General features: G+C 36.8%; 1 protein-coding gene across 11 annotated transcripts in view; it reads left to right on the top strand.

Annotated features, from left to right (window-relative positions):
- Positions 1–25,385, top strand: part of SLC4A10 (solute carrier family 4 member 10) — a 343,332-nt gene that overhangs the window by 157,276 nt on the left and 160,671 nt on the right. For all 11 annotated transcript variants that reach the window (XM_027559338.1, XM_027559409.1, XM_027559355.1 and 8 more), the window contains 2 exons: positions 6,006–6,152; positions 20,969–21,107. In XM_027559338.1, coding sequence (XP_027415139.1) covers positions 6,006–6,152; positions 20,969–21,107 — 286 coding nt within the window. The remainder of the gene's footprint in view (positions 1–6,005; positions 6,153–20,968; positions 21,108–25,385) is intronic.

The following is a 25,385-nucleotide window of genomic DNA, read 5'->3' as shown; positions in this document are numbered from 1 at the left end:
GGATTTTCCAAGCAAGAATACTGGAGTGGGTTGCTATATCCCTCTCCTGGGGATCTTCCCTACTAGGAATTGAACCTGTGCCTCTTGCATTGGCATATGGATTCTTTACCACTGAGCCACCAGGGAAGCTCCTATTTCCTCTTAGTTTCCCCAAAATGTTTCCAGATACACAATGCCCCCCCATTATGAAGGTGTTTTATATTTACAAACTTTCCTAAAACATATGACCGTGAGAACATAATTCTTTAAAAAATTAAAAGACTACTTTTCAGAGCAGTTTAAGGTCTGGGGAGATTATACAGAAAATACAGAGTTCCCATATGCTCTTTCTCTCCCCTGCACACAGTTTTCCTATTATTAACATTTTGCATTAGAAAGTGAAGTCGCTCAGTCGTGTCTGACTCTTTGTGACCCTATGGACTATAGCCTATCAGGCTCCTCTGTCCATGGGATTTTCCAGGCAAGAGTGCTGGAGTGGATTGCCATTTCCTTCTCCAGGGGATCTTTCTGACCCAGGAATCGAACCCAGGTCTCCTGCATTGCAGGCAGACGCTTTACTGTCTGAGCCACCAGGGAAGCCCCAACATTTGTCACAAATGATAAAGCAATATCAATAGATTATTATTAACTAAACCCCATAGTTGACATTTGGATTTACTCTTTGTTTTGTATATTTCTGTGGGTTTTGGCAAGTGTACAATATTACGTATACATCATTACAGTATCATCCAGGATACTGTCACTTCTGTAAAAATGCCTGATACTCCACCCCTTCATCCCTAATCCCGCTCCCTGAACCCCTGGAATCTCTGACATTTTTAGCTGTCTCTGTGGTTTTACCATTTCCAGAATGTCATATACAGATTAGCATCTTAGAGTATGTTGCCTTTTCACTGACTTCTTTCACTCAGCAATATGAATCTTAGTTTCCTCTGTGTCTTTGTTGTTGTTGATACTCCATTGCATGGATGTACCACAGTTTGTTTATTCATTCACCTAGTAAAGGACATCTTGGTTGTTTCCCGGTTTTTGATGATTATAGATAAAGCTGCTATAACAATTTGTGTGCATGCTTTTGCATGGGCATTAGTTTTCAACTCATAGTGTCAAATGGCTAGTGAATAAATTAGCACTTAGATTAGGATCTAGACACAGACCTTACACCTTTCACAAAAATTAACACCAAATGGATCATTTACCTAAATGTAAAAAAAATTATATAACTTCTAGAAGATAACATAGGAGAAAATCTAGGTGACCTTGAGCTTGGAGGTGACTTCTTATATGCAACAACAAAAAGCACGATCCATGAAAAAATTTCGATAAATTAGACTTCTTTAGAATGAAAACTCCTACTCTGTGAAAAACACTGTTACGGGATTGAAAAGACAACTGCAGACAGGAGAATACACTTGCAGAAGATAACTGATAAAGAACTGTTACCCCAAATATACAAAAAACTCTTAAAATTCAACAATAAGAAAATAACCCAATTACAAAATAGGAAAGGATCTGAAGAGAAATCTCAGCAGAGAAGATATATAGATGGTAAATAACATATAAAAAGATGCTCAACATCATATGTCATTAGGGAATTGCAAGTTAAAGCAATTAGATACCATTACAGTACTCTTGCCTAGAAAATCCCATGGATGGAGGAGCCTGGTGGGCTGCAGTCCATGGGGTCGCTAAGAGTCAGACACGACTGAGCGACTTCACTTTCACGTCTCACTTTCACGCATTGGAGAAGGAAATGGCAACCCACTCCAGTGTTCTTGCCTGGAGAATCCCAGGGATGGGGGAGCCTGGTGGGCTACCGTCTATGGGGTCGCACAGAGTCGGACACGACTGAAGCGACTTAGCAGCAGCAGCAGCAGCACACGTCTATTAGAATGGCTAAAATCCAAAGCATTGGCATCATCAAATGTTGGCAAGGATGTGGTGCAACAGGATCTCTCATTCTTTGCTCATTGGAATGCAAAATGGTACAACTACTTTGGAAGATAGTCTGATAGTTTCTAACGAAGGTAAGCCTAAGCTTACCATATAATCCATCAATTACACTAATAGTGAAAAACCCAAATGAGTCTTCTTTTTAACCAGCTCTGTAGGATTCTGTGTCAGGACATTCCTTCAGAGTGTTCTTTCTTTTCTGACCTAAAGACATTAGGTCAGCTCTGTGTCTTGGCATCCTCTTTTTATCTGGATATATTTGGATATAGTTTCAGATTGTTTATTTCAGCCTTGACTTGGCAACTTCTTGGATGTTACTTCTGGAAATTGCCCATGATATTCACATTCTACAAACAAAGGCAATATTCATTACCCTCAAGCACGCCCTGTGGACTGGCCGGTCAGGTCCACGATTCTCCTTATCTTTGTCTGTCTGGTAATCAGTTCAGTTCAGTTCAGTTTCTCAGTCGTGTCCAACTCTTTGTGACCCCATGGACTGTCTGGTAATGGCTTTCTTCATTAACAATTGTTAGGAGAAGGCAGTGGCAACCCACTCCAGTACTCTTGCCTGGAAAATCCCATGGATGGAGGAGCCTGGTAGGCTGCAGTCCATGGGATCACAAAGAGTCAGACACGACTGAGTGACTTCACTTTCACTTTTCACTTTTCACTTTCATGCACTGGAGAAGGAAATGGCAACCAACTCCAGGGTTCTTGGCTGGAGAATCCCAGGGATGGCGGAGTCCGGTAGGCTGCTGTCTATGGGGTTGCACAGAGTCGGACACGACTGAAGTGACTTGGCAGCAGCAGCAGAAACCTTTACAACCTTTAAGGCTTAGCTCTAGGAAATAGTCACTGTCTAAACTTACAACTTTTATTCATTTCCCTATCCACTGGAACTGCTCTCAAGAAAGTTACAGATAAACATTAATTTCCAAATGTAATAGCTAATTTTTAGTCAATTTTGTTTGACTCCTTTATAGCATATAAGGTGGTAACTCTCACCTTCTTAAAACTCTTTTTCTTTGGTTTCTTTTAAAATTTTTAAAATTGTGAGCTGAAGCATACATATGGAAAAGTGCACAAAGCTTATGTAGAAAGTTTAACAAATATTTTTAAAGCAAAAACTTCTATCATGAAAGAACATTTTTAGCACCCAGAAGCTTTTCCTGTGGTAAGAAGCAAGTGTTTAATCTCCCATGTTTAATTTAATTGGAAATTCACTCTTCATTTTTTTTATTGTTTCTTAAGTCTTTGATTTTTTTCTGTAACTCTTTAGTGTTAGTTTTATGCAAGTCTCAATCTTTGTTGCTTTATACCTTCTTCATGGTTAATAACCTTCAACTTACTAGCATAGAGGATTACAATGTAGTGATGGCCAAGTAATTCAAAATTATTAATGTTAAATGCCAATGTTTGTGACTTATTTTAAATATTTAACTTTGTGGTATGTCCTGTTATCTTGTAAGGTAAGTTCTCCTTCCTAGAGCTTCCTCAAAAGGTTTTTGTTATTTTCCTTTTAATTAATTCATTAAAATTTTATTTTTATATGTTTTAAAGGTTACAGTCCATTTACAGTTATTACAAAATATTGGCTATATTCCCTGTGTTGTCCAGTATATCTTTTAGCCTATCTTATGTCCAATAGTTTGTAGCTTCCACTCCCTCTCTTCTATATTCCCCCACCATTGGTAACTGCTAGTTTGTTCTCTATATCTGTGAATCTGCTTCTTTTTTCATTGTATTCACTAGTTTATTGTATTTTAGTTTCCACATATAAGAGATATCTTACAGTATTTGTCTTTCTCTGTCTGACTTATTTCACTTAGCACAGTGCCTTCCAGATCCATCCATGTTGTTGCAAATGGCAAAATTTCATTCTTTTTTTAATGGCTAAGTAGTATTTAATTGTGTGTGTGTGTGTATACATACACATACACAGGGCATCCCTGATGGCTCTGCAATAAGAAATTAGCCTGTAATATAGGAGATGCATGCGAGGAGTCTTTGATCCCTTAGTCGGGAAGATCCCCTGGAGGAGGGCATGGAAACCCACTCCAGTGTTCTTACTTGGAGAATCCCATGGACAGAGGAGCCTAGCAGGCTACAGTCCATAGGGTTGAAAAGAATTGGACATGACTGAAGTGACTGAACACACACACACACAGATATATGTCACACCTTTATCCATTCATCTGCTGATGGATACAGGTTGCTTTCATATCTTGGCAATTGTAAATAATGCTGGTTATTTTTATTTAAAGTTTTTCTGAGTATATTTTAGATTGTTCCACTTCTGTTAAAATAATGATGTTGGAAATTTTCAATTTTTTCAGTATATAGATTAAATCATGTCTTTTTGAGGGGGTGGGTTCACATCTTCAAATTGATTCTAATATGTACATTCAGAGCAATATACCATACTTGTGAATGCTAGTTTTTTATATAAATTGGAGAAGGCTGAAACCAGCTGATTTGTAAGAATAAAATAATGTCTTATGTGTATTTGCATCCCTGATACCCATCACAATACCATTCAGTAAGTTGTTCATTTCAGTAAACATTTGCTAGGCATCTGTTACATGCTAGGCACTGTGTCAGGTGACAAAGATACTGACACATGGACCTTCCCCAGACAAGATTCCTAAGAAAACTACTTATAAGTAAACAACTACAATCAAGTGCTTTGATGTATATGATTAAGCACCAGAGAATCCTAAGGGGAAAAACGGCCATGTATATTTAGACTGAGGGAGTATGAAAAGTTTCATACATGGCATAATCCTTGAACTAAGACGTGGGAGATGAGTTAGGTATTCATCAGGAAAGACAGATATTTCATACAATTGGAAGAACAGTACCAACATTAAGTGAAAGAGAGACTTGAGAACACCTGGCAATTTAGGAATAAAAGGATACATGCTGCCTTATCGTGTGTGTGGCAGAGTGGAAGCCTAGGGAAATAGGCAGATGTCAACTATTGTTTGGCTTTATAGATACTAAAAGCTTTATCCTTTAGGCAACAGAAAGCAATCAATGAGTCTAAAACAGGGGAGTAATGTAGTCAGATTTGCATTTTGGGAAAAAATGGCATCAGTATTCAGAATGGGACAAGATTGGAATTAGAGAAGAACATGCTATGGAGAATGCTCTAATAGTCCTGGTGAGAGATGAGGGTCCAAATTAAGACAGTGACACCAGAGATATTGAAGAGAGAATGAATTAATGAGATGTAAAAGAGGACCTGGTTACAAACTGGATGTGCTTTGAGATGACTGGACAGAGCTTGCATTTACTGAGATAGGTGTTGGATACATGATACTTGGGAGACAAAGTAAAGGATGAGTCCCATGGAATTTAACATGCCTATGGGCAGGATGTCTAGGTGAATATGTCTAATATATTGTTATATAAGTCTATAGTGTAAGAGAGAATTGGTGTCAAATCCTGGGGATCCCAATCTTGAATGAATAAATAGAAAGAGAGCCAGAAAAGGAAACTAATTTGAGCAAAAAAAGAAAAATAAAGGAGGAGGATGACCTAGAGAAAGTTAAATCATAGAGAAGAGAATGGTCAATAGTATCAAGTGCCACAGATAGAAACAGCAGAGCCTAAAAATTTCACAGGATTTGACATTACTAGGATCTTGGTGAAATCTGTTTTAATTAGAGATAATGATCGTTTCACACACCTAACTGTGAAGGGAAGTGAACTGGTAAAATAACTGGTTAGTTAAGTGCAGGGAGAAAATAGAACAAACTTTTTTAATGAAAAAAATATAAATTATGGGGAATAGACACAGGGGATTATTGTGATAGTTAATAAAATAATGGTGGTTATAAAATACTATATAACCAAATACTTAGTAGTGTAGATGTTTGATAGACCTATGTACCAAAGTACAGTGCTAAGCTGCAAGCTTATCACATCATAAATACTCAAGAACCATTTGATGGATTGAATTGTATTGGGTTTCCAATAACAAGTAAATAATCATCTTCTGTGCCTTGGAATAGCTCAGAGTTTAATTTGTGTATTTACTTCTGATAAAGGTCATCGGACACTATTTATTGGCGTTCATGTGCCCCTGGGAGGAAGAAAAAGCCATCGACGTCACAGGCATCGTGGTCATAAACACAGAAAGAGAGACAGAGAGAGAGATTCAGGACTAGAGGATGGAAGGGAGTCACCTTCCTTTGGTAAGAATCTTCCTCTTTGTTGTAATTAAATTTATCATTGTGATATTACACTTGTTTAGACAATCCATACTTAGCAGTAATGCTTCATGCTTATAAAATTGTCTATACCTTTATAAAAGATGTTGGGCAGATTGGGGGAAAGTGGGAGAGAGAATGTTTCATCTTTTTCTCTTGTGCATCTGTTTTGTGAAGGTGAGAATTAGATTTGTGATTGAGGAAATACACTTAAGTAGTAGAATTTATTGTATTAATTCTTAATAATTTATACAAATAATAGTGCTTGCTCTAAGTAGTTTGAAAATCCAGACAGAAATGTCTTTATCAAGTTCCCATTTAAACTACTGTTGATGCTCTCCAAATTTCACTGTTAAGATGTGAAATTTCTATTTTAAATGTTATTCCTTTGAAAGTGTACAGTTGACCTTTGAACAATACAGATTTGAAGTTAGAGTGTCTACTTGTACATGAGTTTTTTTTTCAATAGTAAATACCACAGCACTACATTGTTCGTGGTTGGTTGAATCCATGGATATGGAACCAGATATGAGTGACCATAAATTATATATGAATTTTCAACTGGGAGGAAGGTCAGTTCCCCTAATTCTCACATTGTTCATGGGTCAACTGTATACAGAATATCAAAGCCCAGTGATATGGAAGTTACTAACAATTCCTGAGTGCCATGAGAGTCTGTGTATATGACATAATTAAGAACTTGACTTTCAGTTGTCTGACCGTCCCACTTCCTGTGACCTCCTTCACTGCTCCTTGTTCACTTACTCAGCTGTGGTCACGTCATGCCTCCTCTGAAGTCACTAATGCATTCATTTTGCTCTCTGACCACAGCTTCTCTCATTTGCTTGTTCAACTACTTGGCCTCTCTCCTTTTTTTCTATCCATGTTACATTTATTTCCTTATCCTACTCTGATTTCATGGCCAATTTTAGTAGTACTTTTGCTAATATTCCAAATTACCTTAGGTTCCCTGTTTTAGTTTTATCCATACCTTCACCTCTACCTTAAAAACCATATTTATGTTGGGGTTCCTCCATGTGCCTACTTCCCCTGGTAGGCATGCTCTGCAAGTTGTAGTCATTCAACAGGCAGATTGTAGCAATTTAAATTCATTACGCAAGTGGGAATTCCCCAGTGGCCCAGTGGTTAGAACTCAGCGCTTTCACTGCCAAGCTGGGTTTGATCCATGGTCAGCACAGGTGTGACAAAAAAAAAAAAAAATGTTAGTAACCATGAACCTTCAACACTTTCTCCCAATTCTATTGCATTTTTTCAATTTTTGTAATAATTATTTTTCAATCTCCTTCCTTCTCTAACACCTCCTTTTTCACAGTCACTTAGCAGCCGCTTTCTACTTCAAAAGGAAAATATGTCACCAGAAAGAATTCACTCACCTTCCCTCCCATATAAACATAAACATATACCTATATCTGCAACTATGTTTTTTCCAATTTAACAATATGGGAGTTTTCAATTATGTTTATTTCCTATTCCCTCCCACCTGGAAATTTACACAATTTATAATCTAGTTGATTTCTTCTTCTCAACTGGATTATTCTTGTCATCTATGCTTCCAACTTCCTCAAACCCACCTTCCCCCGTCAGATTGTATTCAAATATGAGGTTAAGTTAGCATATTAAGTTTAGGGTAACAATTTTACTTTTAATACTCTATAGGCACTGCTTTATTCAATACCTGGTTTTGCTAAGTGTTGCAGAGAAGTTTTTAGTCTCTCTATTTTTTCATTTTTTAAATTTATTTATTTTAAGCTTGAATGCTTATAGTTTTTGTTTGTTTGTTTTTTTTGCATTCTCTTATTTAAGAAAACTTGCTAAGATAGGCCTAATGGTGAATATATTAAAACGCCTTTACAGTCTGCACACACTGATGTATTCCATTTAGAGAACATTTTCTTGTCTTTTCTGATTTTGTTCCACTTACTTTGGTCTCTTCTTTGAGAATTATTAATACATCTGCATCTTGGATTTATGATATCTGCTCTTTGTCCTTTTTTTGTAGCTTGAAGTTAGTCTCTCATTATTCATTTGATTATCTGCAGTATCAGTTCTGCATTTTACTACTTCTATTAGGGGTTTTGATTTTGCTGTTGTATTTTTGGTTTTCTTGAGTTAATTTCTTATCTCATGCGATTTTTCTTTACATTTCCTCCTGTCCTTTCCTAGATTTTGGTTTTCCTGCTTGATGAGCTTCCCCGGTGGCTCAGATAGTAAAGAATCTGCCTAGAATGCAGGAAACCCAGGTTTGATCCTTGGATTGGGAAGATCCCCTGGATAAGGGAATGGCAACCCACAGCAGTATTCTTTTTAAAGAAAAAAAAAATTATTTTAGTTTTGGCTGCACTGGGTCTTCCTTGCTTTGTGGCCTTTCTCTGATTGAGTCAGTGAGGGCTACTCTTCGCTGTGGCTCACAAGCTTAATTGCTCTGCAGCATGTGGAATCTTCCTGGACCAGGGATCTAACCCGTGTCCCAGCAGAGTTGGCAGGCGTATTCTTAACCACTGGACCATCAGGGAAGTCCCCACCCCAATATTCCTGCCTGGAGAATCCCATGGACAGAGGAGCCTGACAGGCTACAGTCCATGGGGTTGCAAAGCGTGAAACACCACTCAACGACGAACACTTTTCTTGCTTGAGAGCCTGTGTTTTTAGTCCTTTGATGGTCTCCGTTATTTCTGGACATTTTCTTTTGATTCTGAAGCAGATAATTTTCAGAGGTATGATCTTCTTTTGGACCATCAAGATTATTTGACTTTCTATTGATTTGTAGTATTTTTACAGGCTCCCAGCTTTTTTACTTGGCAAAGATATCCATACTATATATGTCCAGCTTTATCCTAAGAGTGCCTACAAAGACAGTGCCCTCAGCGTGCTGTTTGTCTCCATTGTTGTGTATAGTTATGGGCATTAAAATTCCCCAGATATATTGTACTTATGTCAAAGGTAGATTGATTGATAGTGGGGAGTATATAAAGAAAAATACTCTGAGTCTCCTACACTAGCATGTTGGAAGGATGGTCATCTCTGAATTAGTGGGCAGAGAGTGGAGGTATGAAAGTGTCTCCCACATTTTTAGGGTTTTTTGTTTCATGAAGTGGGGTCTGGGAGTATGATAAAGACAAAGGTGGGTAGATTTCTCTTTTTCCAGCTCCATCTGTGTAGTTAGGAGAGGCTCCCTCGTAAACTCTAAGAATGGAATATCTGTTGGGATTAGCTTTCATGGATACTTTGAGTTTTCATTCTCTTCTAATATTGGAGGGAATATATTCACATTATCTTAGAAGTGATTATTAAGCAAACAAAAATAAGCTTGTTCCCTCTGCTTCTGTCGTTTTATTCTTTTTTGCTCTTAGTTGGATACATTAGGTCAGTTTTTCTAGAACAGTGGCTTTCACCTTTAAAACCCAGGAATTTTAAAAACATTTTGATGGCCAAACCCCATACTGATCAGAATCTCTGTGGGTGGGGCATAGGTATTTTTAAAAGTACCTTAGATGATTCAAAGCCAAGATTGAGATCCACTGTTCTAGATACTTTGCTATTCAAAGTGTGGTTCATGAGCCAGCAATATTAGCATCACATCTGAGCTTAGAAATTCAGAATCTGATACTCATTCCTAGACCTACTGAATAGGAATCCATGCATTAACGGCAACCTTAGGTAATTTATATGCCATTTAAAATTAGACAGACTCTAGAATATTGCTTGTCAAATCTTGTTACATGTTAGAGTCACATAAAGAGCTCTTAAAAAATATTGATGCTCAAAGACTTTTATTTACTTAATTTTGGGTGTTTCTCTAGGCACTGGTATTTTTAAAAAAGTACCCAGGTGATTTAATATCCAGCAAGGATCAAGAGCCATTGATCTTAAGAGAGTCCTGCCTCTTGGTGAAACTTGGCAATAAGTCAGGTGAGCCAGAGTCTCTCTCTGTTGTGTCAGCCACTGTTTTTGGATGCCACCTATTCCTTCCTCCCCCAACCATCTGAGTATCTTTATTGATATTGAGACCTAAGATGTGTTTTATGAGGGACAAATGTTTGGCACTCTGGTGATCTCTAAGCAGTAGAACTTCCTAGATTTCACTTTTTTTTTTTTTCCAATTTCTTCAGGACTAATAATCTGCTTTTATTCCTATCCCACAGTCAGTTTAAATGCCTTGATAATTTAGTACTCAGCTACATGCTAAGACTGAAACCATGTTATGAACACCATTCCCTTGATTTGGGCTTTGATAGTCAGCATAGTGTGAATATATGTGATTACTATTCTGAAAGCTTCAAAGAAAATTTCTGACTACTTAAGAAATATTTATTTTACTTGGAAAGATTTCCAAGAAATTCTTTTGAATGCATGCCTACAAGTGCTTTAAAATGATTAAAAATTCAGCTTCCAAAGAGGTATGGGTTAGAGGAGGAGTGTGAGGAAGCATCAGGTTCCTCTGTGGGCTTCCAGAGGTTTTATATTGTAAATTGGAGTGTGTGTCTATGGAGACGTGGAATAATTTGGACTCATATTTCTGGAGCAAGGATCAATTTAACAAAAAGATTTTAGTGTAAATGTTTGAATTTTGGCACTCTAAAAATTTTGTTTCTCTAGTATATGAAAAACATCCAGAATGTTTTATATTATATGACCCTGTCACATAAAGCGATGCTGTTAGGAACTTGATTGTGTTAGTGCTGCATCCAGGGAAAACTGAGCAGGCCTTACTGAAGCCGAAGAGCCTGCTCAAGTCACAGGCCTGGGATAGCTGGGTCTAGTCCACCAGGGCCCATGGTTGGAATGTGATTTCTAGGTGAGTCCAAGGACAGACCCAGCTTCTGGCTGTGCAGTAATGGTGGTGGTAAAACTTTGATTATACAGAAAACTTTTTTTTTTTCCATTTTTTCTTCTTTTTTATATTCTACTTTTATCTTATTTTTACAAACCCTTGTGTTGAGGGCTGACTTTCAATAGATCGCAGCGAGGGAGCTGCTCTGCTATGAACGAAACCCCGACCCAGAAGCAGGTCATCTACGAATGGTTTAGCACCCGGTTGCCCATGAACATGGAGTGCCTGACGAGTGAGCGGGCAGTCGCCTTTCTGGCCATGCCCTACAGAAAACTTTTGATTCTTGAAGTTAAATTCAACGTACTTTTGTTACTGCACTTAAACACAATTGTTTGTATAAAAATGTGATGACTGATTTTTCTTCATACTGTAATTGATTTTTCTTTAATTTCCTGATGACAGAAAACTGCTAAAACTTTACATCTTGTTACTTTTAATGTCATCTTTCATTCACCTAATATTAAAAATAAGTTTGAAGCATAAGCTTGAAGTCAGTGAAAATATAAAAGATACTGAGGGAAATTCAGAACACTGTAATGTTAATTTGCTCCTCAGCCTCCCAACAAAGAATATAACAGGATATGTACATTATAATTAATGTATAAGCACTGGAAATGAATACTAAAGATATATACTTTATTAAATGCTTATTTAAAATATGGTACTCAAAGGTACTATGTGAATTAACACAACCCTGGAATTAGGCTTCGGATTTTTCTTTTCTTAGATGTTAAATTGTATACATGCTTTAGGAAAAATGAAGCAAATACAGAAAATGTCTAAGTTCAAATCTGTTTATTGATGGCAATGGCTTTCTGTTCCTATTTAATTTGCAGCTGGCTGATAGATGAGAATATCAATTAGTTTTTTAAAAATATTTTTAATAAAGTATAACACAAATATTTATAAATGTTAAAACAGAAATGCAAGTGTACAACTCAGTAGTTTATCACAGAGAAACATCTGTGTAACCGTTAATTTAGCTAGTGCTCCAGAAACCCACTTTGTCCTCACTCCCAGTTACTACTCTCTCCCTTCTCCCCAAAAGGATCTCTAGTCTGTCTTCTTACATTGGGTGTCCTGCCTGTTTTTGAATTTTTTATAAATGAAGTCATACAGGAGGTATATGTGTCTTGATCAGTTGCTCAACAGTGTGTTAGTGGGATTCAAAACGTTTTTGACTGTAGCTTTGGTTTATTCATTTTTATTATGGCTTAGTGTTCATTCATTTGCCATGCATTCTACTATTTATGGACATTTAGATCATTTAATTTTTGGAGATACTATGTAGAACGGTGCCGTGAACATATGTCTCTTGGCTCTTTGTGCATATATGCATTTCTCATACCTAAGAATTAAATTATTTATTACTGAGTCATAGGATATGTGCATTTCAATTTTAGTAGATGATACCAGTTTCCAAAGTAGGGTGCATGTCTATACTTTCACCAGTAAAGTGTGAGAGCATTTGTTGTTTACATTCTAACTAACAGCTGACAATTTCATTCTATTAACATTAACCATCTGATCAGGGGCATAATGGTATGTCATTGTCTTAATTTGCATTTCTTGATTACCAGTGAGGTTATGTAACTTAGCATTTGCCTTTTGGCCATTTGGATAGTCTCTTGTATGAAGTGCCTATTCAAGTATTATGCTTGTTTTTTCTTTTTTGATTGTTTTTTTTCTGTTTGATTTGTGGAAGTTCTTTACATATTATGGATATAAGTCTTTTGTTTTCACATTTCAATTATCTTCCCACACTTGTGGCTTATACTTTCATTCTTTTAATGATATTGTTTGATGTATCTGCAGATTCCAGAAGAGGCTACTAAGAGGCTGAGTTTTCACTAGCATAGTTTTCTATACTTTGTAATTTATTTCCATTATAATTTTACTAAATACAGAAACAAATCCTTATCTTAATCTATTAGAGCCTTAGCTATAGTTTGTATTACAATGATCTATGGACAGAGGAGCCTGGCGGGCTATATAGTCCCTGAGGTTGCAAAGAGTCAGACATGACTGAGCATGCAGGTCAGGATTTTTCAGTGGCTATCTTAAAAATAAATAAAATAGCTATCAACGTAGAAAAATAATTATGCTTAGAAATTTTTTTCTGATATTGATATTACTATAATTTACATGATTTATGTCATATAATTTTAAGTTGAACAGACATTTAAAAGGTCATTGAATAACATTTTGAACATTTGCTGTGTTGAAACATAATCTGAATTTCTTTTTAAGACATTAAAAATATGGTGATAGGATGATCATAAAAAGATTTTTGTGAGCATAATATAATATCTGTAAAATCATTTCTACTTTGAAGAATGAAAAGCCAGATACAAGAAGTTCTATTTATTTAAAACCCAAATAAAATATATTTTGTCTAAGAATAAATTATCCCACTTTTAAAATGATTTCCTATGCTGTTATCATTGTGTCTTTGAGAAGTCTTTTAAATATATGATACCCTACCTCAGACTTTCCAAACCTCTTTATTCATAACTGTGAGGTTCTTATTTCTTCATATTATTTCATGGCTCTGTTGTGATGAGTGATCCTCATGCTTTACTAGGGGAAACACTAAGAAGTCTTAAACATAAGGTTCCTGCACATAGTAGACTTAGGGAGATTGGGTACATGGTAAATGTTACAGATCCCCAGATTACTGATACAGAATACACTGAAATAAGCCATTGAAAACAATGATGAGAGAAATTGTTTCAAAAGCATGAGAAACAATGCCAGTGTTGAGGCATGGCTGCTCTGGACTGTGATAAGTGAGTTAGCAGTTAAAACAGGCTGTTGTGAGATACAAAACCGCTCTCTTGTCACATGGGTAGGTCTAATAGAAAAATATAATTGATTTCTTAGTGTAACTCTAAAATTGCCATTTTTTCTCTTTTTTAATAGCTATTTGAAACTCTGATTTAAGTTTTTTTTTTGGTCCAGAGCAACCAGTCATAAAGGTAACAGGCTGTCTTGACTCTGATATTGGGTTTAGTATTTATCACCCAGATATTATGCTTTTAGTAAAAATATAATATTAGCATCTTATTTCAGATAAACTAAATCATAAATGTATCTGCTACACTGTAATTTCCTGAAGGACATTCATGGGAATTCAGCAGCCTCATTTCAAAAATCAACATTCATATTACATCTAGGAAATTGGCATCTCTTTTGAAGTAGTTAAGCTGGAGACTTGTCTATTGACTTAATTCTTATTCATTTTGCTGTAAAATTTAGTTAACAAATTTCTTAAAATATTTGGTAATAAAAACAAATCTTACATATTAGCATTCTAAATGAGAAATGTTTTGCTAATGCCTGAAGCAAATAAACTATGTAAATGTAGCTTCTTTTTCCTTTTCTTATAATTTCTTGAATATATGTCATTATATATATGATACAGTGGTGCATATTGGTGGGAACAATTGAACAGTTTGAAAACTGAGGTGCCCTACATTTTAAACCTTTATTTTTTAGAACAGTTTTAGGTTTACATAAAAATTCCCAGGAAGGTACAAAGAATTCCCGTATACTCATTGCTCCCACTCCTTGTGTCCCCTACTACTAATATTGCTCACCAAAATGGTACATTTTTACCAAGGATGAACGTGTGTGGACACATCATAATCATGTCCAAAGCCATAGTTTACCTTAGGGCTCACTTTGGTGTTGTATATCTATGGGATTGAACAAATGTATAATCAGTTCAGATCAGATCAGTCACTCAGTCGTGTCCGACTGTTTGCGACCCCATGAATCGCAGCACGCCAGGCCTCCCTGTCCATCACCAACTCCCGGAGTTCACTCAGACTCACGTCCATCGAGTCAGTGATGCCATCCAGCCATCTCATCCTCTGTTGTTCCCTTCTCCTCCTGCCCCTAATCCCTCCCAGCATCAGAGTCTTTTCCAATGAGTCAACTCTTCTCATGAGGTGGCCAAAGTACTGGAGTTTCAGCTTTAGCATCATTCCTTCCAAAGAAATCCCAGGGCTGATCTCCTTCAGAATGGACCGGTTGGATCTCCTTGCAGTCCAAGGGACTCTCAAGAGTCTTCTCCAACACCACAGTTCAAAAGCATCAATTCTTTGGCGCTCAGCCTTCTTCACAGTCCAACTCTCACATCCATACATGACCACAGGAAAAACCATAGCCTGACTAGATGAACCTTTGTTGGCAAAGTAATGTCTCTGCTTTTGAATATGCAATCTAGGTTGGTCATAACTTTCCTTCCAAGGAGTAAGCGTCTTTTAATTTCATGGCTGCAGTCACCATCTGTAGTGATTTTGGAGCCCAGAAAAATAAAGTCTGACACCGTTTCCACTGTTTCCCCATCTATTTCCCATGAAATGGTGGGACCGGATGCCATATATCTGTCATTTTAATATCATAGAGAATGTTTTAATGCCCTAAAAATCCTCTATATTCAGTCCTTTCATCCCACTCCCACTTCCAACAACCACTGACCTTTTTACTCTCACTGTAGTTTTCCAGAATGTCACATAGTTGAAATCATACAGAATGTAGCCTTTTCAGATTAGGTTCTTTAACCAACTAATACACATGTAAGATTCCTCCATGTCTTTTCATAGCTTAGTATCTCATTTAACTTTAGCATTGAATAATATTTTGTTGTCTATATGAGTTATACACCTACTGAAGGACATCTTGCTTTCTTCCAAGTTTTGGCAATTATGAATAAAGCTGCTATAAACATCCGTGTATAGAGTTTCTTTGGTAGGGATACATTTCAACTCCTTTGGGTAAATACCAAGTAGAGCAATTACTGGATCATGTAGTAGAAGTATGGTTAGTTTTGTAAGAAGCTAAGTCATCTTCCAAAGTGGCCATAAGATTTTACATTTCTAGCAGCAGTGAATGAGAGTTTCTGTTGCTTCACATCCTTTCAGGGATTTTGTGTGGTTAGAATTCTGGATTGGGGGCATTTTAATATGTGCATAATGTTATCTCGTTCTGAATTTCCCTGATAACATGACGTGGAGCATTTTTTCACATATTTATTTCCCATCTGTATATCTTTTTTGGTGACTTACCCATTAAAATTGTTGACCTGTTTTTTAAAAACAAGTTGTTGATTTTATTGAGTTCAGTTCAGTCGTGTCCAACTCTTTGCGACCCCATGAACTGCAGCATGCCAGGCCTCCCAGTCTATCACCGACTCCTGAAGTTTACTCAAACTCATGTCCATTGAATAGGTGATGCCATCCAACCATCTCATCCTCTGTCGTCCCCTTCTCCTCCTGCCTTTAATCTTTCCCAGCATCAGGGTCTTTTCCAATGAGTCCGTTCTTCACATCAGGTGGCCAAAGTATTGGAGTTTCAGCTTAAGCATCAGTCCTTCCAATGAACATTCAGGACTGATTTCCTTTAGGATGGACTGGTTGGATCTCCTTGCAGTCCAAGGGACTCTCATATTGGTTTTATTAATATTGAGTATTAAGAGGTCTTTGTGTATTTTGGATAATGGTCCTTTATTAGATGTGCCTTTTTCAAGTCTGTAGCTTGTCTTCCAATTTTTTTGACATTGTCTTTCATTCATGGATAGTTATCTTTGGACTGTATCTAAAAAGGCATCACCATACTCAGGTCATCTATGTTTTCTCCTATGTTATCTTCTGAGGGTTTTATATGTTTGTGTTTTACATGTAGATATATGATCCATTTTTGGGACTTCCAGGTGGTGCAGTGGTAAAGAATCCACCTGCCAATGCAGGAGGCTCAAGAGATGTGGGTTTGATCTTTGGGTGGGGAAGATCCCCTGGAGGAGGAAATGGCAACCCACTCCACTCTCACCTGGAAAATCCCATGCACAGAGGAGCCTGGTGGGCTAAAGTCCCTGCGGTTGCAAAAGAGTCAGATATGATTGAGCACACACAAACTCACACACACCATCCATTTTGAGTTTATTTTGGAAAAGTGTTGTAAGGTCTGTGTCTAAATCAGTGTTTTTGCATGTGGATGTCCATTTGTTGAAGAAACTTTACTACCCTGGCTCCTTTGTCAAAAATCAGATGACTATATTTACGGAATTCTATAGTTGGGCTCTTTATTCTGTTCCATTGATCTATTTGTCTGTTCTTCTGCCATTATCACACTGTCCTGATTGTTGTAGCTCTATAGTAAGTCTTGAAGTTGTGGAATGTCAGTCTTCTAACTTTGTACTACTCCTTCAATGTTTTGTTGGCTATTCTGGGTCTTCTGCCTTTACCTTTCCATATAAACTTTAGAATCAGTTTGTTGGTATCCATAAAATAAATTGATGGGATTTTGATTGGGATTGTATTAAATCTACAGATCAAGTTGGGAAGAACTGTCATCCTGTTCTTCCATAATGTCTCATCCATTAATACTGAGTCTTCTTATCCATGACATGGATGTTCTAGCTCTTTCATTATGTTCATTGCATTTTCAGACTGAGTGATGTGTGTCCTTTTGAGTAGTTTATTGCTTAGACATAAAGAGATATTATATGAAAATGCTTGATCTGTAGAAGATATTGATACTTTTAAAAATCTGACTTTTTACCTTGTCTTATAGTCTCACCATAGCCAACCACTTTATAATTAGCATGTGAGTAACTAAATCAGCTTGAGTAACATAACTAGTAATGAAAAGATTAAAGTTTGCAATGGAGCTTGCTTATTTCCAATTATGATTCTATTAGTGGTTTTCTTCCTATAGTATAACTTTGTATATTTGACTTTAAGTAACCATTTGTTGAAAATATGGTCTATATTCCAATAGAAATAGTTTATTTGTGATTATAAAAGCAATATATGGACTTTGGAATTCCAGTGCTATTGAATATTAAGCTATTAAAATCCTATTGTTCTCAGTTCTCATCAATGATTCTACAGCATCTGACGTTATTGACTTGTTCTTTTCTACCTTGACCCTGTTATACTACTCTTTTCATCAAATATAAGTTTTATAAGGGCAGAGGGTTTTTTATTTCTGTTTATCTCTGTCTAATTCACCTGACCAATGGAAGGTATTCATTATAATTTGTTCAGTGTACCAATCCTTTTACATATTTATCTAATCCTTTTCTGGTTTTTAAACTCCTCTTCCTCATCCTAAATATTAAATCATATAATTCCCCTGATACTGAGCCTTCTCTTGTCTTTCATTTCTGAGTCCTCATTCATTGTAATCATATTACTTCTCTAGTTAAATGCAACCTGTGTCTTTACCTCTGACCTTGTCCTCTTTACTGAATCAAATATCCAGCAATCCTGTGACCATCTTTATATGTTTGAACTATAATCACCTCAAACTCAGCATATCTAAAAGATGTCTCCTGTGCTCTCAGCCTACAATACTGGCTCCTCATTCTGACAACCCTTTTTTCCCGAGTTTTGTTGAAAAGTAACTTATACCTCATGGTATAAGTACATTATGGTTTGCTTTACATATGTTGTGAAATGACTGCCATGATAGGTTTAGTTAACATTCATCACAGATGAGAACTCGTAGAATTTACTCAACAACTTACTTACATATCATAAAGCTGTGTTAAGTATAGTGATCATGTTGTCTATTACATCCCTAGTACTTACAACTGGAAGTTTATACCTTTTGACCATTTTTTCTCCACTTTCTCCTCTTTCTACTCCGTACTGCTGGTAAGCACAAGTCTGAACTCTTTTTCCATGAGTTTAGCTCAGATGGTAAAAATCTGCCTGCAACGCAGGAGATATGAGTTCAATCCCTGAGTCAGGAAGATCCCTTGGAGAAGGGAATGGCTATCTATACCAGTATTCTTGCCTGGAGAATTCCATGGACAGAGGAGCCTGGTGGGCTATAGTCCATGGGGTCACAAAGACTGAGCAGCTAATGCTTTGGTTTTATTGTTTTGTCTTTTTTTTAGATTCCACATATAAGTAAGATCGTATATTAATAGTATTTGTGTTTCTCTGTCTGACATTTCACTTAGCATCTTCAAGGCTCATCCATGTTATAACCCTCTTTCAATTAATGGCACTAGTATTTTCTCATTCTCCCTGCTTCAAATTCTAAACCTCTCTATTTTGACATGGCTATATTTTCATTGTATCCATCCCCACTACCACTAGAATCAGCATCAGTCATCATTAATAATATTTGTATGATGCTTTATAATTTTAAAAGTATTTTTTGCATGCATTATTCTTCTTTAGGAACTTGATCCTGTCTTCTTCTAGGAAACTAATTCTGGCAGCTGGAAATATTTTCTACTTAAAGTATTTAATTTGTTATTGAACAGTAAATTTTAATTTGCAATTAAGGAAAGTATAATAAGGAGAAATATAGAGTGCTGTGAATTAAGATAACAGGTGCCTGAGTTAATTGTTGCATATGAGTGCTCATGTGTGTGTGTGTATGTGTTTTATGAGTCTGATTAGGTAGGCTTGCCTAAGTATATTATAGTGAAGTAGATGATGAAAGATACAGGAGAGCTAGAGGAGACAGTATGTGCAGTGGCCCTGAAATGGGAAGGAACGTGCTATTTTTAAAAATCTGAAAGAAAATTAAGGTACCCAGAGTGGAATTACAAGGCAGAAGGTAAGGCTATTAAGGTAGGCAGAAGCAAGGGCCCCACTGCAAACATTTATTGATACAAAAAGTATGAGACTATATCATATTTTATATTATATGTATCTTTTTCACTTTGACTTCCAAAATCCTCCCAGTTGTGACTTAATTATAACCTAATCCTTTAAATTACTTATTAATTGGTTTATTTTCACAAAATATTTAATATTATACTTAAGTGATTACTGTGGTTTGTTACTGATTTATTCATTCTCTTGTGTTTTAAAAAATAGTTGAAAATACCATATATTTTATTGTAATAGCACTGAATTTATAAGATGGTTTTCCACTATTGGGCTTTTCCGTTAATATAAATATATTCATTTATTTAGGTGTACTTTTATATCATTCAATAAAGTTTTATAATTTTCATCACAAGTATATTGATTGAACATATATTTACCAGGTAACCCAGCAATTCTACTCCTAGGTATTTACCCCAGAGAATAAAAATTTACACTCACACAAAAATTTAGAATATTTATAGCAGTTCTATTCATAATTGAAAAACTGTAAATTTAATATCCCTAAACAAATGAATAGATAAGCAAAACAAGGTACATTCATATAATGAACTATTACTTAGCAATAAAAAGGGTGAATTACTGATATATTCTGTGACACAGATAAATCTCAAAACCTTAAAGGCATATTGGTAAGTGAACAACAGTCTCTAAAAGCTATACACTATATGTTTCCACTTGTATGGCATTCTGGAAAAGGCAAAACTATAGCAGTAGGAACCAGATTAATGGTTGCCAGGGGTGAGGGGAAGGATAAGGGTGTAATTGCCAAGAAGCCTCGCAAAGAAGTTCGTTTTGGTGAATTATACTCAGCATAGTTTAATATAAGTGAATTTTATCATAGTCAACTCTTCTGAATATGACCATAAAGTGTAGCAATGTGATGAGAGAAACTGTGCGTGTGTGTATGAGAGATGTGGAAATATTTTCCATGATGCTTAAGTAATCCAAAATAATCATCACATTTGATTTTATCTTTGATAATATAGTACATTATCAAAGTTCTATCAAACATAGCATATCAAATATAGTACTATCTTTGATAATATAGTATATTATGTAATATAGTACATTATAGTACATTATTCCTCTATTATGGTATAGTATAGTAAAATGTAATATATTTACATTTTATGTGTTTATGATCCCATATTTTACTGGACTTAATGTAATACTGAATTCATCTTCATTTCTCAAGTCTACTCCGGATGAGTGCTGCGGTGGGGGAGATGTGAGTAGTGTGGAAGGTGGTAACTGGGACATTCGCAGCTCAGGGTCTTGTTGATGCATGTTCTTGTCTCTGGTATCCATAGACACCCCGTCACAGCGAGTACAGTTTATTCTTGGGACTGAGGATGATGATGAGGAGCACATTCCTCATGACCTCTTCACAGAACTCGATGAGATTTGCTGGCGTGAAGGTGAGGATGCTGAGTGGCGAGAAACAGCCAGGTGAGGAGTTTTTGGTTGAAGGGGGAGGTGATACTAAAGAATTTTCATACTACCAGAAAAAAGAGATTTCTATTGCCACAATTTTGCAGACATCCATCAGTGCTGCTGATTTCTGAAATTGCTCATCTGGCCTGGGCATATCCTATAATGGCATATGGGTCAGAATGAGATCCGAAGACTGTAATTATAGTAAACAGTGACACAGAATCAGCAGCAGCTGCAGTCTTAAAGATAAACAGTAGCATAATTTGTGTGTCATCAAAGAAACAATAGCTATCTAACAGTAATTTATTTGTATCTTTTCAACTATTAACTTGTGCTCCAACTGGTGATATTATGTGGGACTTTTTAAAAGAAAGGACAAAAATTTTAAGAGATTTTAGTTGGAGTCCTGGACTAATGTACTATTTGTTGAGGGTGAAAATATTTGTAATGTGTTTCTATGAAATGTATACTTTAAACATAGTGGTTTTAAAAAAATAATTTTTAAGAGATTACTTTTTCTGTTACTTATAATGAATATTTCTATATTGCCATTTGATGACTTGTGATAAAAAAGCAATAAATTTGCATTTATTTATTTATAAATACAATAAATTTATTTGCAAAATAAATAAATTTGCGTTTATTTTTTCATTCTTCTTTTCTTCCGTATTTACTCATTTATTTAACAAACACTTATGTTCTATTGTGTGCTAAGTTCAATAGAACAGCAACAACAACAAAAATCTTAGCAAATACCCTGGGTGTTCAGTGGTTAGGACTTCATGCTTTCACTGCAGAGGGCCTGGGTTCAGTCCCTGGTTGGGGAACAAAGATCATACAAGCTGCTCTGTGCAGCCAAATAAGAAAAACAAACAACTTAGATCTTGCTTTTAACAACCTCACCTCCAGTGCAGGATTTAGATAGTAAACAAAGTTGTGAATACTGTATAATGAATGCTGTGATCCAGGTGTGCACAAGAACTGCAGGCATACATAGCTGCTAAGTCACTCCAGTCGTGTCCGACTCTGTGCGACCCCACAGACGGCAGCCCACCAGGCTCCCCCATCCCTGGGATTCTCCAGGCAAGAACACTGGAGTGGGTTGCCATCTCCTTCTCCAATGCAGGAAAGTGAAAAGTAAAAGTGAAGTTGCTCAGTCATGTCTGACTCTTAGCGACCCCATGGACTGCAGCCTACCAGGCTCCTCTGCCCATGGGATTTTCCAGGCAAGAGTACTGGAGTGGGGTGCCATTGGTTAACAATAAAATGGGAAAGACTAGAGACCACTTCAAGAAAGTTAGAGACACCAAGGAAACATCTCATACAAAGATGGGAAAAATAAAGGACAGAAATGGTATGGGCCTACTGGAAGCAGAAGATACTAAGAGGTGGCAAAAATGCACAGAAGAACTATACAAAAAAGATTTTCATGACCCACATAAACACGATGGTGTGACCACTCACCTAGAGCCAGACATCCTGGAATGAGAAGTCAAGTGGGCCTTAGGAAACATAATTACAAACAAGCTAGTGGAGGTGATGGAACCCCATTTGAGCTATTTCAAATCTTAAAAGATGATGCTGTGAAAGTGCGGCACTCAATATGCCAGCAAATTTGGAAAACTCAGCAGTGGCCCCAGTACTGGAAAAGGTCAGTTTTCATTCCAGACCCAAAGAAAGGCAATACAAAGAATGTTCAAACTACTACACAATTGCACTCATCTCACATGCTAGCAAAGTAATGCTCATAATTCTGCAAGCCAGGCTTTAGCAATACATGAACCAAGAATTTCCAGATGTTCAAGCTGGATTTAGAAAAGGCAGAGGAACCAGAGATCAAATTACCAACATCCGTTGGATCATTGAAAAAGTGAAAGAGTTCCATAAAAACATCTATTTCTGCTTTATGACTGTGCTAAAGCCTTTGATTTCAGTGTTGACCATCTGGTGATGTCCATGTGTAGAGTCTTCTCTTGTCTTGTTGGAAGAGGGTGTTTGCTATGACCAGTGTGTTCTCTTGGCAAAACTCTATTAGCTTTTGCCCTGCTTCATTCTGTACTCCAAGGCCAAATTTGCCTATTACTCCAGGTGTTTCTTGGAGAAGAAATGGCAACCCACTCCAGTGTTCTTACCTAGAGAATCCCAGGGAAGGGGGTGCCTGGTGGGCTGCTGTCTATGGGGTCTCACAGAGTCGGACACAACTGAAGTGACTTAGCAGCAGCAGCAGTAGGAGCCAGGTGTTTCTGACTTCCTACTTTTGTATTCCAGTCCCCTGTAATGAAAAGGACATCATTTGGGGGAGTTAGTTCTAAAAGGTCTTATAGGTCTTCATAGAACTGTTCAACTCCAGCTTCCTCAGCATTACTGGTTGGGACATAGGCTTGGATTACCGTGATATTGAATGCTTTATTGACTATGCCAAAGCCTTTGACTGTGTGGATCACAATAAACTGTGGAAAATTCTGAAAGAGATGGGAATACCAGACCACCTGACCTGCCTCTTGAGAAACCTATATGCAGGTCAGGAAGCAACAGTTAGAACTGGACATGGAACAACAAACTGGTTCTAAATAAGAAAAGGAATACATCAAGGCTATATATTGTCACCCTGCTTATTTAACTTCTATGCACAGTATATCATGAGAAACTCTGGGCTGGAAGAAGCACAAGCTGGAATCAAGATTGCCAGGAGAAATATCAATAACCTCTGATATGCAGATGACACCACCCTTATGGAAGAAAGTGAAGAGTAACTAAAAAGCCTCTTGATAAGTGAAAGAGGAGAGTGAAAAGGTTGGCTTAAAGCTCAACATTCAGAAAACTAAGATCATGGCATCTGGTCCCATCACTTCATGGGAAATAGATGGGGAAACAATGGAAACAATGAAACTTTATTTTGGGGGGCTCCAAAATCACTGCAGATGTGACTGCGGCCATGAAATTAAAAGACACTTGCTCCTTGAAAGAAAAGCTATGACCAACCTAGACAGCATATTAAAAAGCAGACATTACTTTGCCAACAAAGGTCCATCTAGTCAAGCTATGGTTTTTCCTGTGGTCATGTATGGATGTGAGAGTTGGACTGTGAAGAAAGCTGAGTGCCGAAGAATTGATGCTTTTGAACTGTGGTGTTGGAGAAGACTCTTGAGAGTCCCTTGGACTGCAAGGAGATCCAACCAGTCCATCCTAAAGGAGATCAGTCCTAGGTGTTCATTGGAAAGACTGATGCTGAAGCTGAAACTCCAATACTTTGGCCACCTGATGAGAAGAACTGACTCAGTAGAAGGGACCCTGATTCTGGGAAAGATGGAAGGCAGGAGGAGAAAGGGATGACAGAGGATGAGCTGATTGGATGACATCACTGACTCAATGGACATGAGTTTGAGCAAGCTTCAGGAGTTGGTGATGGACAGGGAAGCCTGGCCTGGTGCAGTCCATGGTGTCGCAAAGAGTTGGACATGACTGAGTAACTGAACGGAACTACCAAATTTTAGTTTTACATATTGCCAGGGATCTTTTTCAGATGTAGATTCAGGAGGGCTCAGGGACAGAGTTTTGGATCTTGCATTTAAACACTGTTTGATTGCTGTGTCAGGAAGATCCCCTAAAGATCCTGGGAAATCCCATGGACAGAGGAGCTTAGAGGGCTACAGTCCATGGGTTACAAAACTTCAGACAGGTCTGAGCACACATACATTTAACTCTAGGCATAGAAAAGTAAAAAAGCAAGAATATTGTTCTATTCTTATTTATAGTATCTCTCCTCAAAGGCAATCACTGTTAATTGCTTCTTGTATATTTTTTCATAAACATTTTAATGCCCACATCTGCATGTAAATGTATGCCCTTTTTATGTTTATATAAGAGGAATTTATACTGTGTTCATGCTTTGTTTTTTTGACCTAATATATTTGGATCATTTTCCACATTATCAGTGTAGATTACTCAGTCCTTTTAATCTCATTAATGACTGCACTACATTTAATTATATGGATGAACTTTATTTATTCAGCCAGTCTTTATAAGGATTTAGATTGTTTTATTTATTTATTTATTTTTCCTGTAATAATCATTTACACATATATTTTGGCATTATTTTGTAGGTATTTATGTAGCATGACTTTTTGACAGTGGGATTTGTATATCAAAGAGAGCAGACTTTTTACTTTTGTAGATATTACAAAATTGCCCTGATAAAACATTTTGGTAATTTGCACTTTCTTCAATAATGTATGAGGATTCTTATTTCCCTCAAACTGTTGCTACCGAAAATCATCAAACTTGTAAAAATTT

The sequence above is a fragment of the Bos indicus x Bos taurus genome, chromosome 2, assembly GCF_003369695.1.
Source record: "Bos indicus x Bos taurus breed Angus x Brahman F1 hybrid chromosome 2, Bos_hybrid_MaternalHap_v2.0, whole genome shotgun sequence".
In the NCBI taxonomy this organism is placed as follows: Eukaryota; Metazoa; Chordata; class Mammalia; order Artiodactyla; family Bovidae; genus Bos; species Bos indicus x Bos taurus.
This window is presented reverse-complemented; position numbering and strand designations above follow the sequence as displayed.